Here is a 15,600-nt window from a genome sequence, read left to right on the forward strand (position 1 = left end):
GCAGATAGCAATTGTTATCTAGCTAAAATCAAACCAAAACAGTCAGTTGATTTAAAAAAGGAGCTCTTATGATATAATATGAACCCTTTTTTCTTGTCCATGTTAGCTTACACGATCATTTGTATAATAAGGCTACAGTTGAGAGCTCCGAAAAGAGCTGTAAGTGGAGTTTGAGCTATTATGTCGTTGTTTTGAACTACTATTTCAGAGTTATACATTCAAAATTTGCACTTTTTGTCGAGGTTTTGCTAGCATGCTACCCGTATACATATGGCTAATGCTAAGCCAAAATCAAATATTTAACAGATAGTGATCGTTAACTTGCTAGAAATGTATTTTTGGATTCTGGTCAAAGCCCAAGAGCACGAAGACGTCCAATATGGCTGCCAGAGGGCGCGCAGCTAGCTTGTCAAGGGAGCGTACTTAGGTTTCCCAGGTCCTATGTTCCTTGCTTTGTATATATTTTATTTGTTGAACATCGGAGTGGGTGCGATGTTCCATCGGTCCGAATTCCCCGGCGAATAGGCCTATGTAGACCCTAATACTACCCCCTAACCGTAACCCTTAACCCTAACATACTGCTAAATCAAATCAGCGTAGGCAGAGGTGTATGCGACCAGGGAACGTAGGACCCGGGAAACACAGGGGTGAACCTCTTGTGAAGATGTTCTCTGTACTGTCTCTGCATTCAAAACACTGTAAAGCCGTAAGAACAAACAGAAGCTGGTGGTTAATGATGCTAACATGTTAGCCGCAAGCAGAAGTAGTGTCTGAAATGTTTAATTCATTTTGGTCAAACCATCTTAAAGCACTGCTGGAACCAAACCACAGTGTGTTCAGGTCAAACGGCCGCCGTGCCAAGTGTGCAAACATGATGACAAAACAGACACTGCTTCCTTATCAGGGACACGGAAATGTGGTGGTAATAACGTCTGTTGGGGCGGAACAAACTGTCAAAGTGGAGCAACAGGAGAAACAAAAAGGGGCACATGAGTCTATCTGGTCTCGCCAATCCAGTTGACAAGACCTTGTATCCCCCATGTGGGTAGGAAGTGCTATCCGGGATCGCTGACACCACCGGGGTCAGAGTTCCTTTCACTGCGGGTCAGAAAACAAAACATGTACATGTAGCGGCGACTCACATGACCAAAAAGGGCGTTTTTAATGAGGCTGCGCTCCAGAGCGTGAAACAATTTACTCCATTCAGGTCCCGTGCTCGGAAAGTTTCCACGTCCCTTGATCGAATTCCTTAAGTTCGGGAAAGTAGAAGCGATTATGGACGCGCCACAGAAGCACGCCTTGTCCCAGAAGTCCAATCGGATATCAGCCCGCTGTCTTGGATGACATGTTCTGTGAATACGACTGGTTGGACTTAATTCGAACACACAAAATCAAGGAGAGAAAGAAAAGTACACGGAGATAACCAGTCCTCAGACAATCGAGGTCTTTGTGAAGGCGAGAGAGGAGAAGTCCCCCCCCCCCCCCCCCCGCCGTGAGACCAGAGTTTAATATCGTCCATTGAGAAAACAGGAAACATGGGGTTTGTCATCCTTCACGAATCTCCCGTAATGTCGTGTTTCCCATTTTTCAATTGATTTAAATTGATTGAGAGAGACCAGAAGAAAGCCCAACGGGTGCGTCGGTGTCGTCTCTACTGTTTCCGAAAGGTTCGAAAACGTCCTCGAGCACCCGTCAATCGCCTTGTTTTCACGGAGCGAGGGCAGAAAGAGTCCTTGTTCCTGTTCATACTCGTGCTCGTGCTTCGTTTTTACGTTTAAGGAAAAGGAAAAATAGAAATGTGTCGAGGAAAAACAATCCCGTGAGGTTAGTTTCAACCCCGGTTTCATCCTAGAAAAGAAAAACGCAATGATTGAATAGAGTGAAAGACAATTTGCTCCGTTCCTACGACAACAAAGTATCAAAATCGAGCTTTAATCCGTCCGTCCGCACATAGAGAGCTTAAAAGCAAAAACAGAAACAAGAGAGTGCCCTTTTCTCTTCATCGCTCAGCGTCTCTTCCTCGCTTAATCGACCGAGAGAGGGAGGAAGGAGAAGGTCAGAACCGGAGAGAAAGTCGTCTCTCCCTTCGTTAATCAATCCCGCTGCGTCTCGATAGTTTTATCTCTTCGCGCGTCAGCATCCGGCCGGCACGTCTGACATGAAGTCGAACTCGTTCTGACCCAGCCAGAGCTCGGGCAGCTCGTTGGCTCGGTCCAAGCCGAGCTCCACCACCAGCGACATGAGCACCTCCTCGTCCACGGGGTCAAAGTCGATAATTCCACCTGCGCCGGAGCTCTGGTTCCCCATGCTGATCGCGCCCAGCCCGCCTCCGCCGAGGCCTCCGGACGGCCCAAGGAGCTGGTTTCCCGTGCCCAGAGGCGAGGCGCCGAAGCCCCTCTGAGCACCGCCGGGCGCTTGGTGTCCGGCGGAGGCCCCGGCGAGGTTCTGGTAGTGCGAGTTGAGCTTCTGCAGCTGCATGCTGGCGATGAGGTGCGGCCCCGTCTGGAGGCAGAAGGGCTGGGGTTTGGGAAGCGGCGCCGAAGACGACGACGACAGAGACGAGCCGGGCGAGGAGGGGACGGCGCCGACGGACGGGGAGAACGGTGCGGCGGAGGTTTTGGAGGACGGGTAGTGGAGCAGGGTGCTGAGAGGAGAGGAGGAGGAGGAGAGGTCCTTCATCGCAGCGTGGGCGTTGCCAGGGAACAGCAGTGAGGTCATCACCAGGAAAACACCAGAGCCTGCGGGGAAGAAAAGGGGGAAGTTATCGGACACGTGTTCTCACTTTACAGCTAAACAGTACACTAAAATATGCTTCTGAAAAGACATCACGCGAGTAATATGCAACACAGAAACAGAATATTTGTCACGCCGCGGTGAGGTCTGTCCTGTCTTTGGGTTTTCTGTCTTGTGAATTTCCTGTTTTATTTTGAAAGGTAACTCTCCTCTCGTTCCAGGTCACCTGCCCTTCCTCTTGTGTCGCCGCTCTGACGTCCTCCCCTGACCCTTGATTGTATCCACCTGTGGTTCCCCCCCCCCATGTGTATAACGTCCGTGTCTTCCTCTTCCCTCGTGTGTATAAAGTCCGTGTCTTCCCTTCCCTCATGTGTATAAAGTCCGTGTCTTCCCCCCTTCATGTGTATATAGTCCGTGTCTTCCCCTCCCTTCATGTGTATAAAGTCCGTGTCTTCCCCCCTCATGTGTATAAAGTCCGTGTCTTCCCCCCTCATGTGTATAAAGTCCGTGTCTTCCCCCCTCATGTGTATAAAGTCCGTGTCTTCCCCCCTCATGTGTATAAAGTCCGTGTCTTCCCCCCTCATGTGTATAAAGTCCGTGTCTTCCTCCCTTCATGTGTATAAAGTCTGTGTCTTCCCTCTTGTCCCGTGCCAGATTATTTCGTACCTTGTGTCGAATGTATCCAGCGTTTTGTCCCACAGTCTTGTTCGTGCCTTCGAGTTCTTTGTTTCCACGTTCAGGTGTTTGTGTTCTTTGTTTAGTCCGAGTAAGTTTTACGTTTTTGAATTCTCTCGTGTCATTTGTTTGTTCCTCCTGGACGGAGCGACTTTATTTTGTACTTTGTTTTTTGCTCTGTGCTACGTTCCTGACGTCAAGCAAATAAAAGGTCATCAGTGATGATCCGCGGACTTCCGCATCTGAGTCCTCATTCCTGCCTGTGCCTGACAATATTAGACTTGGTCAGATGACATTCGGAGCACACAGAAGGTGGAGCGACCTGAGGTTTTCACACATTGTCCGTCTCATTGTGCGGTCAGGATATCCGGCTGTTCAGTCTGTTCCCCGGGTCCGAGCCTCGTATTTCTACGACGCCGCAGATATGACATAACACCCTTTCAAAATATTATTTCCTGGTCCAAGTCGGCCCAAGCCTTGTGTTTCGCCGCAGTGTCGTGTCCCCGTTGTTTGAACAGATCTGAGTTTTTAAAAAACAACGTAATCATCATTTAACCTCTTTCTTGTCGATGAAATAGACGTCTAACTGATAAAAGAGGTGATCGTAATTGTTCACATGTTCAGCCGTTGTGTCTGTTTTGTTTCAACGGAGCGTTTGGACCCGGAAACCTTATTTTGAAAGGGTGTTCGGTTGGACTGAACAGCCGGATAGTGCCAGTAAATATGGGGAAAACAGCATTTTCTTTAACAGATTTGAGCTTTAAAGACAAAGACTTCTCTCGGTCCTAGCTCTAATCATATGCCTCCTCCGAGTTTATCTATTCCTTTTATCAACGCTGGCATATTTTTGATGTTTGACAGTTGCGCGGTGAAAAACAAAGACGTCAAACTCGTGCGTCTGCGCTGCTGCAGACCGGCAACAATAAAGGAAATGTGGCGGAGAGGAAGAAACAGAGTCTGCTAGAGCGGGCTCCGAGAAAAGTCTAAAAACCTAGATAATAAACAGCTGCGTTGACCGTTTTTTCCCACAGATCAGGAAACAATCAGGGTCTCGATAAAGGTCTGATGTAAAGCAACATCCTGAGAGGCAGAGCAGCATCAAAAACAGTATTTAAAAGGTGTTAAAGTCTGTTTTAGCCGATGCCCTCGTGCACAGAAGGACTTTTCTTGGGCGCCGTGCTGACCGCCTACTGATAAACTACGTGAACTACCCCTTTAATGCATTAGTGATCCTAATCTGATGCTATAATACAACATATAACAACCACAGGGGACATTTTACTACTTGGACTACATCTTCTTTGCCTTGAACATGGACCTTTACTTGCTCGGTGAAGAGAAGACGACTTAACAAGTGGTCGTTAAGAAACAGCGTTTCCTGACAGACTCGTGTTCGCTTCAGACCGCAACAACAACGCCGCCGTTGTTGTTGACTTAAGAGCGGCTTTACTCCCACTGGGTCCTTGTGACTGTGTTTAAACCACTGAAGTCGCGACTGTCTGGGGGACGAGACGGCCGCATGACTCCATGTGTCTGACACCCATTCTGCTTTTCCTCTCGACCTATTGAGCGGCAAATTAACCATGAAGCGCTGAGAGGAGAGGGCCCGTGGGGCTAGTGAGTGTTTATAGGTCTGTGTGTGTGTGTGTGTGTGTGTGTGTGTGTGTGAATGGAGCTCACAACAGAGCCTTTGAGGATCGTAAAGAGTGATTGGGTCACATGGCAGGATAAATACATATGGGCCCCGGGAACAGAGCATGTGTCTGACTGACTGTGTGTGTGTGTGTGTGTGTGTGTGTGTGTGTGTGTGTGTTAAGTAAAGCCTGACACACTGGGAAAATGTCATTGAGAAAGTAAGTGTGTGTGTTTTTTCTACTGTGTCTTGCAAAAGAAAAACTTCTAGAGGCTCATGTTAACGTCCCCGAGCTGGTTTATATTACATACAGTTGAAACAGCATGTGTGCCTTAAAACACACACACACACACACACACACACACACACACACACACACACACACGCGCGCGCGCACACACAGCCCCTCCTCCCATCACTGGCTCTTATTTAGCGAGACCATAATTGCTACAGGCAGGCATGCAGCTGCACACCACTGATAGAGTTAATACACACACAAAGACACCAAACAGCTGTCAATGGCAGGTCCGTGTGTGTGTGTGTGTGTGTGTGTGTGTGTGTGTGTTCATTATTCATTGAGTGATTAGTGTCAGGGCCAGGCTGCACATGGTGCTCAGCAGCTCTCCAGCACATTGAGTCCAAAGGAGACGCAAACAAATAAAAGCAGCACATTCTTTTGTCGCGGGTGCAGAAGAAGAAAAACAGGTTTTTAAGGTTTTTAGTTCATAAATATTATATTTAAAAAAGGTGCTTTAGGGATCATTTGAAGGGCTGATGTTGAAGATTATTCCCCTCCAGGTGAAGATACAATTTATAACATGTTTTGTTTTTTTTAAAGCTGCATTGAGAAAGAAAATGTGTGTTGAGTTTTCAGAGTTTACGCGGACTGCTCCTTTAAAAACACAGAAATGTAAAATACAAACTGTTTCCTGAAACGTGAAACTTAGTTCAAAGGTATAATATGTAACTAACTTTAACTTTCCCGCATTAGAAAGGACCTAACGTATGTTTTATATCTATCATTGAGTCGTGTAGTTATCCCATATGTTTCCATTGATTCTTTCTTTATTTTAGATTTTATTCATTTATTTTTATCTTATTTACTCACTTGTTTATTTTTCCTCAGAGATGATTGTTGATTTATTGATTTATTTGAAATTTTAATTTATTTTTATTAATATTTTTTACTCACCTATTGATTTGCCTCTGAGAGGATTGTTGATTTATTCTTTTTATTTTAGATTTTATTCATTTATTTATTTTAATCTTATTTACTCACTTGTTTATTTTTCCTCAGAGATAATTGTTAATTTATTTATTTATTTGAAATTTTTATTTATTTTTAACTTTTTTATTCACTTATTTATTTTCCCCTGAGAGGATTGTTGATTTATTTATTTATCCTTTTTTATTTTAGATTTTATTTATTTATTTAACTTATTTTAATTTTATTTACTAATTAATTTATTTTCCTCTGAGATGATTGTTGATTTATTGATTTATTTTATTTTTTATTTATTTACTTATTTATTTATATTTATCTTTTTTACTTTCCTTCGAGAGGATCGTTGATTTATTTATTATTTCAGATTTATTTATTTATTTATTTAAATCTTATTTACTCACTTATACATTTAGAGAGGGAGGGAAGGGACTTTACCACTGTTATTATTTATTCACTGCGTAAATGTTTATTAATACCAAACCAAAACTTAATATATGGTAATATAAGTTTTTAAAAAGGAAAATAAAAGAGTTCAACCTCCTGAGAAACTGTAAATAATTACACTAACACTAAACCCTGGTTGTGATTCCTGGACAGAGTAAAGTGTTCATCGTTTAAGCCTTTCCGTTGAGTGCGTTTGGCGCTCGTACGCGTGGAGGAGGTGAAGAAGTGAGGCTGTTTCTTCTCCTCCTCACGTGCTCATCCCGTCTTTCTTTGTCTCGCTGCATCTCATCACATCTCAACACAGCAGCTAAAAATGAGGACGACCGCCGTTCAGACGCAGGAGGAAGGATGCTGCGTGGAGCTGCTGGAGCCGAGCCAGTGTTGTTTCCCGTCCACAGCTGACCCGACTCATTGTGTTCTTCCACCGCCGCCGCCATTTTTGTTTTTTTGGTGTTTTTATGAGTTGGTGAAATGGGCCCTTGGCTTCAGTTCCCCACTAAATGCTTTCATTAGCAGTCTGGAGCTGCCGTCTTGGCCGTCGAGCCGTCTGCAGTTCTTCTAATTATCAGCAGTGAGAGTCTCAAAGTCTCCCAACAACACTCACAACACGTCTCATGATTATTATAATTATTATTATTATTTTTATTATTAACATGACTCATCACATCCTCTACAGCAGGGGTTCCCAACCTTTTTCTTAAGGGACCCATATTTTTACCATAGTAAACTCTATCGGATGGGACAAAGAGGAGAACCTGTGTTTGATTACAACATATAAGTGAAGGAGTTCAAGTACCTCTGGATCATGTTCACGAGTGAGGGGACGATGGAGCGTGAGTTTGGCCAGAGAATCGGAGCAGCGGGGGCGGAGCTGCAGTCGCTCTACCGCACCGTTGTGACGTAAAGAGAGCTGAGGAAGGCAAAGCTCTGGATCTACCGCTCAGTCCTGGTTCCTACCCTCACCTGTGGTCATGAAAGCTGGGTCAGGACCCAAAGAACCAGGTCCAGGTACAAGCGTGTGAAATGTGTTTCCTCAGGAGGGGGTCTGGAGTCTCCCTTAGAGAGAGGGGGAGAAGTTCAGCATCCGTGAGGAACTCGGAGTAGAGCCGCTGCTCCTTTGTGTTGAAAGGAGCCAGTTGAGGTGGTTCAGGATCATCTGGTAAGGATGAACCCTGGGCGCCTCCCTAGAGAGGTGTTCCAGGCACGTCCAGCTGGGAGGAGGCCTCGGGGAAGACCCAGGACCAGGTGGAGAGATTAGATCTCCACACTGGCCTGGGAACGCCTCAGGATCCCCCAGTTAGAGCTGGTTAATGTGGCCCGGGAAAGGGAAGTTTGGGGTCCCCTGCTGGAGCTGCTGCCCCCGCGACCCGACCCCGGATAAGAGGCTGAAGATGAGATGAGATATTTCTTCAGAATCTAACTTTCTTGGTAGCCGCTCGTTTTCTTTTTGACATTCTCCGCAGTCTCCTCTACCTGACGCTTCGCCATCTCTCCCTTAGCTCCGCCTGCTGCACGTGAGGCGTTCAAGTCCCACGCGCTCTGTTCCTCGTGATATCGGCCTATAACTTGTTTATTTATCTAAAATTTGAAATACACGAATAAATGTTTAATGTAGCTCTTGGATTTAGTTGATTTCGTCACATATATGAATTAAATGCTTAGCCTACTCATTTATTTAACATTTTAATTACATTAAAATTATTAAACCCCTTAAAATCAAGAGGGCTTCGCGACCCCCCCCCCCCCCCTGGATCTTTGACGCCCCCCTTGGGGGGTCGGGCCCCCCAGGTTGGGAACCACTGATCTACAGGACAGAGTGAACATGGAATCACAGGAATGGATGTTTCACAGTTGAGAGGCAACTTTGTTTCTTGAAAAATGACTTTTTTTGGGACATTTGAGCGATGCATCATCATTATAAGGACTTTACAGTGAATAAGAAGGTTTTAAAAAGTGCATTAAAATCACTTTAAACTCACGATTAAATAACCAGACGACAAACAGTACGATGAAGCTATTAGTCATGAATTCATTAGTCAACACATCCTGGTTTCAGCTTCTTAAAGTGTAATTCTGGCATAAAATCGGCGCTTACATTCATCAAATAAGCCATTTTTTCATGTATTAACGGAGAAATCCAGTAGAGTCGCTAACAGCCAGACGTGGCTAACACTCGGGGCAGCACGGTGAAGGCATTCAAAGGTCTTTTTTAACCACTTATGCTGCTGAAAATAGCAGCAAACCTCTGCAGCAGCATGAGAAGAGTCCCTACACACACAACAAAGCACCAATGGGCTCCTTCCTTTGGGATTGACTTTGGTAATCCACTGTAATGGACTTTACTATGAGAGGAGCTGGTACAGGGGCCAGTAGGTAAGTCTTTAAAACACTCTTTTAATAAACTCTGGCTTCACTAACTACGCTGTTGCGGCTTTGTTTTGTGTGTAGGGACTCTTCTCATGCTGCTGCAGAGGTTTGCTGTTATTTTCAGCAGCATTAGTGGTTAAAAAAGACCTTTGAATGCCTTCAACGTGCTGCCCCAAGCTAATCAGTGTTAGCCACGTCCGGCTGTTAGCGACTGTACCGTATTTCTCCGTTAATACACGGAAAAAACTTTCTCGATGGCTTATTTGATGTGTGTAAGTGCCGAAAAATGATCGGAAATGATTTTGCGTCAGAATTACACTTTAACTTTAACAGGGTCGTTAACTTCGACCTGTTCTGAACCCACAGCATGCGAGCAAACTTTAAAGGTCAGCTGCAAAACTATATGAAACCAAATTTGGTGACGACTGCTCAAAATGTCAAACTGCACCAAATCTGACACGAAGCACGTGATCGTGAAGAAAATCGGACGGTTCTCAAGAAAGAAAGAGCTTCTTTGCTTTCTAGTCGGACACCGGCGTGCACGCCGTTCTCGCCGTCACCACTGAAGCCGCATGAGAAACTTCCCTCGGAGTAAAATGCGCCCTGAACGTACGTTTGGTTTTCACCACCATGGGGAGGTCTGCTGCGGTCGTTACTGATTATCATTTATCAGACGTGATGACATTAAGGGAGCGGGCCTGCACGACCGCAGGAAAGCATAAAGGATTAAGTTCATTCTCGACCAAAAGTCCATTTAGCAGCTTCTCTGGAGCTTTCATGGACTTCCTCTTTCATGACAAGACGAGCAAAAATCTTAAAAGTGTTGAAAAAAGTAAAATCGGACGTCTAAAAGTTACTATAGGGACCTAGTTTGGTCAATAATTGTGATATAATGGAATAAAAGTACAATAACTTCTTTATAAATGGACTATTTGGTCACCACACACACACACACACACACACACCAGCAACAACAGAGGTTTCAATTACACAATTAAAGTGTGACGAGCCAATTGAAACGTCAGGCTGTCCCTTTCAAACACACACACACACACACACACACACACACACACACACACACACACACACACACACACACACCATATGCTGCCCCAGCATGACGCACTCCCCACTTGCTTTAATTGCCTCCGACTCCACACTGAGGACAGTTAATGAGACGCCAAAATAAGGAAAAACACACTAATTTGACTTTTTCGCAGCAAACTTTTCCTCCGTCGTGTCTCGTAAAACTTGGAAAAACTCAGATTAAAAGAGCTTTTGTCACGTTTTCATTGATTTTAGGGAAGAAAAGCAAATTTCCAGCATACTCTAAATAAACCAAAAGGCACAAAAACACAGATTTTCCCCCATTAAACGCTCATTTCCATCAGTTTTATGGCTTTTGAAACAAAGTCAGCCAATGCCCTTCACTTCTATTACACAGAAAACACCTCAGAGGCATGAAAATGAGTTAATTTGACCTCAAACCGAAGAGAAAATTCAGATTTAACACGAGTTTCTGCAGCTGGAGGCGAGGAGAACGCTTGACCTCATTTAAAATGTTATGTAAACACTTGAGGAGGGAGAGAGGAAACTTTCTCTCAGCAGTTCTACAACACACACTCCACAAGTCCTGTCACACTGAACCAACCTGTGGGAAGAGCCCGGTGCAGCCCAGAGGGGTCCGGTCAGAGGGGAGCAGTCCCGAGGGTCCAGGAGTGTTTGTTGTGGGGTGGAAAAAGCCGGTGAAGTTAAATTAAAGTGGTGTTTTTGTAGAGAGAGAGAGGCTGAAGTCTGCTCACTGACTCACTGCGGAGACTCTGTGAGGGCTCTCTGTCTGTCAGCTCCTCAGTGAGCTCCTGACTGTGTGCATCGCTCTCTCCTCACTGACCAGAGTGTGTGTGAGTGTGTGAGAGAGAGTGTGTGTGTGTGTGTGTCCAATCCCAAAACAAGGAACTGGACTCCCTAAAGGATCTGGATGGGACATCTGATTGGCTGAGGCAACACACAAGGGGGCGGGGCCAAACAGTCAACAATCAAATTAGGAATAAAGCAAATTATTATTCATATTTTAGCATGTTATGCATTTTTATATCCACTATAAGTACATTTACACAAGTACTCAGAACTTAAAGCACCAGTCTGGCATTTTGACTCTTTTCTTTTGTAACCTTTAAATGCTCCTAAAAAGCGTACGGCACTTAAATGTCAAAGAAATCCACCAGCTGTTGAAACTCATTAATTTTCAATTCTCATATATTTCTGATAAAAGTCTGACCAATCATTTTATTCAGTCCTAATAAAATGATTTGCAGAGCTTCCTGCCTGTCATCCGTCGCTCCGTTTCACTTGCGCTGCTCATGCTGCGTTCAAGTGCCATGGGAAGTCCAAAGTTTCGGACCTCCAACTAGGCAAAGTGGAACCTCCCACCAGTGAATTGAATTTCACTCGTAGCCTGCTACAGCGCAGCACTCCTATCATGTATTGGCAGGACTAGTATTTCGTGCAGACATGATAAACATCACACCGTGCAGCAAGTCCAGTTTTGAATAAGATACGCAGCTAAGTTTACGTAGGTGATGGGACGGCGCTTTTCGAGTTTTCCAGTTCACGGTGCGACTCCACCACCGACAACATCCAAAACGCAAGATTCCCTCTCAGTGGTTTCTGTGACATGAGAAATACTATTCATTCATCTTCAGCCTCTTGTCCCTTTCGGGGTCGCGGGGGGCTGGAGCCGATCCCAGCTGACATCGGGCGTGAGGCGGGGTCCACCCTGGACAGGACAGTGGGCGACGTTTGAGTGAATCCGGCCTCCGGAGTTTAGCTGCAGCCGCTCTGCAGGGCAGATGTTGCTCAGTCTGAGGCCAACACACCAACAGGCATCAAATGGACCATTTCAGAGCGCTCTGTCTTTGTCTGTGTCACTCGCCCCGGAGAGAGAGAGAGAGAGAGAGAGGGGGGGGGGAGAGAGAGAGAGAGAGGGGGAGAGGGAGACAGAGCGAGAGAGAGAGAGAGTCCTTGCTGTGGCCATGTCCTGATGTCCTCGTGTGATTAGAGACACTGATGAATTTGCAGCGCGTGATTTATGAGTTTTAATAATAAACTTTAACTTAAACTTTAGCACCTTTTGGATCCTCTCTGCTGTTTGTTTGTGGTTGTTTTTGTCTTTTCCGTGTGTCTGTGTTGTTGTTTTAAAGGTTACTGTGTCAGCGTTAGGCCTCGTTAGCACCTCAGCCCGGCTGCACACTGACAGGACTGGAGAAGGAGAGAGAGAGAGAGAGAGAGAGAGAGAGGGGGAGGACTTTTTTGAATGCATGCGTGGTTGTAATGATTGCGTACGCGTATAAATGTACGGGTGCATGTGTGTGCACAGATAAACGCGTAGTACTACCATGTATACTATCCATATTTACATCTTTATTAATGTGTTTTCTGCTTTATTCAGTTTTAAACTTTGAGCGTGAATGCAAATAAAACCCTGTTGCATCCTCACATCCACTTAAAACCCTTTTTATCATTTTTAAAAATGACATTACACTTTGATTTAGTGTCATCAGCTACACACTTTGTGTTGACTGTGTTGTAATTCATCATAAAACAATGTTTGCATCAAAGCTGCAAAGATTAACCGATTAGTCGTTGACTAAAATAAGTCAAAATCGTGTGATTGCAGCTTCTTAAACGTGAATATTTCCTGCTTTCTTTCGTCTTCAGCGACAATAAACTAAATATACCTGAGCTGTGGACAGAATGAGACATTTGAGGACGTCATTTCAGGCGTAAATCGCCATTTTTACTCACATTGAAACGATTAATACAGAAAATAATGATGTATCGCCGCCCTGGTGTGCTAAACACTCATGCACAAACATACAGAAAGTGAACAAAAGGTAGTCATGTGGTGGGAAAAAGTGAAAGTGTTACAAATGCACTGAATAAAAACGTTTGCGTCTCATCTTCTCGCTGCAACAAATCGATTTCCCCTCGGCGACCATTCAAATCAATCAGATTTTTATTCATCTTTAACACCAGTCCGCACTGTTGCGGTGTCATCAGAAGGCAAAAGCGGCGTTTTACAGTATCAGGTGTGTTCGCAGAGAGTCCCAGTCACACGAGACGCCCGTCGGACTCTCTAAATGTTTAACACTCAACACCAGATCTGCTGAAAACCCCATTCTGCTCCCTCGCGGCTCCATTTGGCCTATTTTATTCATAAGGGGGGAAACAAAAGGGGCTGCTCGGGGTAAAAAGAAGAATCACCCAGAGTGTCGTTGGGGAACCTCCACCTATTCATCCCCGTAAACCCTCCTTCTCCTCCGCCCCCTCCCTCCCTCCCCCCCAACAAGTCCATTCACCATCCACATCAATAGTCTGTAGCAGGACGTCATTACGCGCCAACGACATGCGTCCGCGTGGTCAAGTGCCACGCGCTGGCCCTCTCTTCCGTTAAGCAGATAAAAGATGGCATCTGTCTTCATTGTGCGGAGTAAATCCCCTCCGCCATTGACCGCGGACACTTCACATGTTGATGAGGAGGAGGAGGATGTATAGACGGAGGCCTCCCGCCGCTTTTGTTCCCCCCCCCCCCCGGGGAAGGGGAGGGAGGGCGTTATGCAAATCAAACAAACCGTTTGTGATTTCCATCTGAGCCGGGACAAATGTCGGTCGGGCTGCCAGGGGTTCGAGTCTGTTCCGATGGAAAAAGTGACGAGACCTTCACTAACATCTCAGACGTGAGCGGAGTCGTTCTGCGTTGTTTTGACAAAGGAAACGGACAAAAATCCCCCAGATCTAAACAGACTTATGCAAATGTTCAACACAAACTCTTTACCCGACTGGAGCCAAAGACAAACAGAGGAAGAGGAAGGACAGGGTTCGGTTTATCTAAACTAATCAGCAGCGAGGGTCCGATGACGCTCTATTCAAAGCACCGGCTCAGAGGCCGAGGGCCCCCGCTCGCTGCTGATTTGCATAAAAGTCGTTGGAGAAGTTTGTTTTGTTTCCCTCGTCGCGGAGCAGCAAAGGTGCGTCCAGGTCTGGTCACTGAGAGACCTGCGGATCACAGTGGAGCCAGAGGAGCAGCTGCAGTCATGACGTGTGTCTCTCTGGAACATCCACCTTTAATGGCATTAATGTTTTTTTAAGGCGGGGACTTTAACGCGTTAATTACCATTAAGTAATTACAGGAGAAATAACGTGATAAAAAAAAATAACGCAAGTAATCTTTTGCACATTGCGGAACTTTGCTCATTGCACGAGTTGACGCACGGGACGCAACACGAGAGAAATGGAACGGGTGAGAAGCTGCGTTCAGTGGGCGACGTTTGAGTTCTACGACCACGACCATGTGGAAACACGGACAAGGCTGAACATGCTGCAGCTAATGTTAGCACAGACAACGCTAAACATGCTGCAGCTAACGTTAGCACAGACAACACTGAACATGCTGCAGCTAACGTTAGCACAGACAACGCTGAACATGCTGCAGCTAACGTTAGCACAGACAACGCTGAACATGCTGAAGCTAATGTTAGCACAGACAACACTGAACATGCTGCAGCTAACGTTAGCACAGGCAACGCTGAACATGCTGCAGCTAACGTCAGAACAGACAACACTGAACATGCTGCAGCTAACGTTAGCACAGACAACGCTGAACATGTTGCAGCTAACGTTAGCACAGACAAAGCTGAACATGCTGCAGCTAACGTTAGCACAGACAGTGCTGAACATGCTGCAACTAACGTTAGCACAGATAACGCTGAACATGCTGCAGCTAACGTTAGCACAGGCAGCGCTGAACATGCTGCAGCTAACGTCAGAACAGACAAAGCTGAACATGCTGCAACTAACGTTAGCACAGACAACACTGAACATGCTGCAGCTAACGTCAGGACAGACAACACTGAACATGCTGCAGCTAACGTCAGGACAGACAACACTGAACATGCTGCAGCTAACGTTAGCACAGACAACACTGAACATGCTGCAGCTAACGTCAGGACAGACAACACTGAACACGCTGCAGCTAACGTTAGCACAGACAACGCTGAACATGCTCCAACTAACGTTAGCACAGACAACGCTGAACATGCTGCAGCTAACGTTAGCACAGACAACGCTGAACATGCTCCAACTAACGTTAGCACAGACAAAGCTGAACATGCTGCAGCTAACGTTAGCACAGACAGCGCTGAACATGCTGCAACTAACGTCAGAACAGACAACGCTGAACATGCTGCAGCTAACGTTAGCACAGGCAACGCTGAACATGCTGCAGCTAACATTAGCACAGACAACGCTGAACATGCTGCAGCTAACGTTAGCACAGACAACGCTGAACATGCGCCAACTAACGTTAGCACAGACAACGCTGAACATGCTACAGATAATGTTAGCACATACAAAGCTGAACATGCTGCAGCTAACGTTAGCACAGACAACGCTGAACATGCTGCAGCTAACATTAGCACAGACAGCGCTGAACATGCTCAAGCTAACGTTAGCACAGACAACGCTG

At 45.7% G+C, this 15,600-nt stretch overlaps 1 protein-coding gene across 1 annotated transcript; it reads right to left on the minus strand.

Annotated features, from left to right (window-relative positions):
- Positions 1–676: 676 nt before the first annotated feature.
- On the minus strand, positions 677–10,918 carry cited1 (Cbp/p300-interacting transactivator, with Glu/Asp-rich carboxy-terminal domain, 1). The gene is made up of 2 exons (XM_083936722.1): positions 10,729–10,918; positions 677–2,738 (listed from the first exon to the last, which is right to left on the minus strand). The coding sequence occupies exon 2, from the start codon at positions 2,716–2,718 to the stop codon at positions 2,134–2,136; it is 585 nt and encodes a 194-aa protein (XP_083792848.1). The 5' UTR covers positions 2,719–2,738; positions 10,729–10,918; the 3' UTR covers positions 677–2,133.
- Between the last annotated feature and the right edge of the window lie 4,682 nt (positions 10,919–15,600).

Source organism: Echiichthys vipera (genome assembly GCF_963691815.1).
Source record: "Echiichthys vipera genome assembly, chromosome: 22".
NCBI lineage: Eukaryota > Metazoa > Chordata > Actinopteri > Perciformes > Trachinidae > Echiichthys > Echiichthys vipera.

Coding starts and splice junctions, on each gene's coding strand:
- cited1 (XM_083936722.1), bottom strand. CDS start 2,718: ATGACCTCACTGCTGTTCCCTGGCAACGCCCACGCTGCGATGAAGGAC.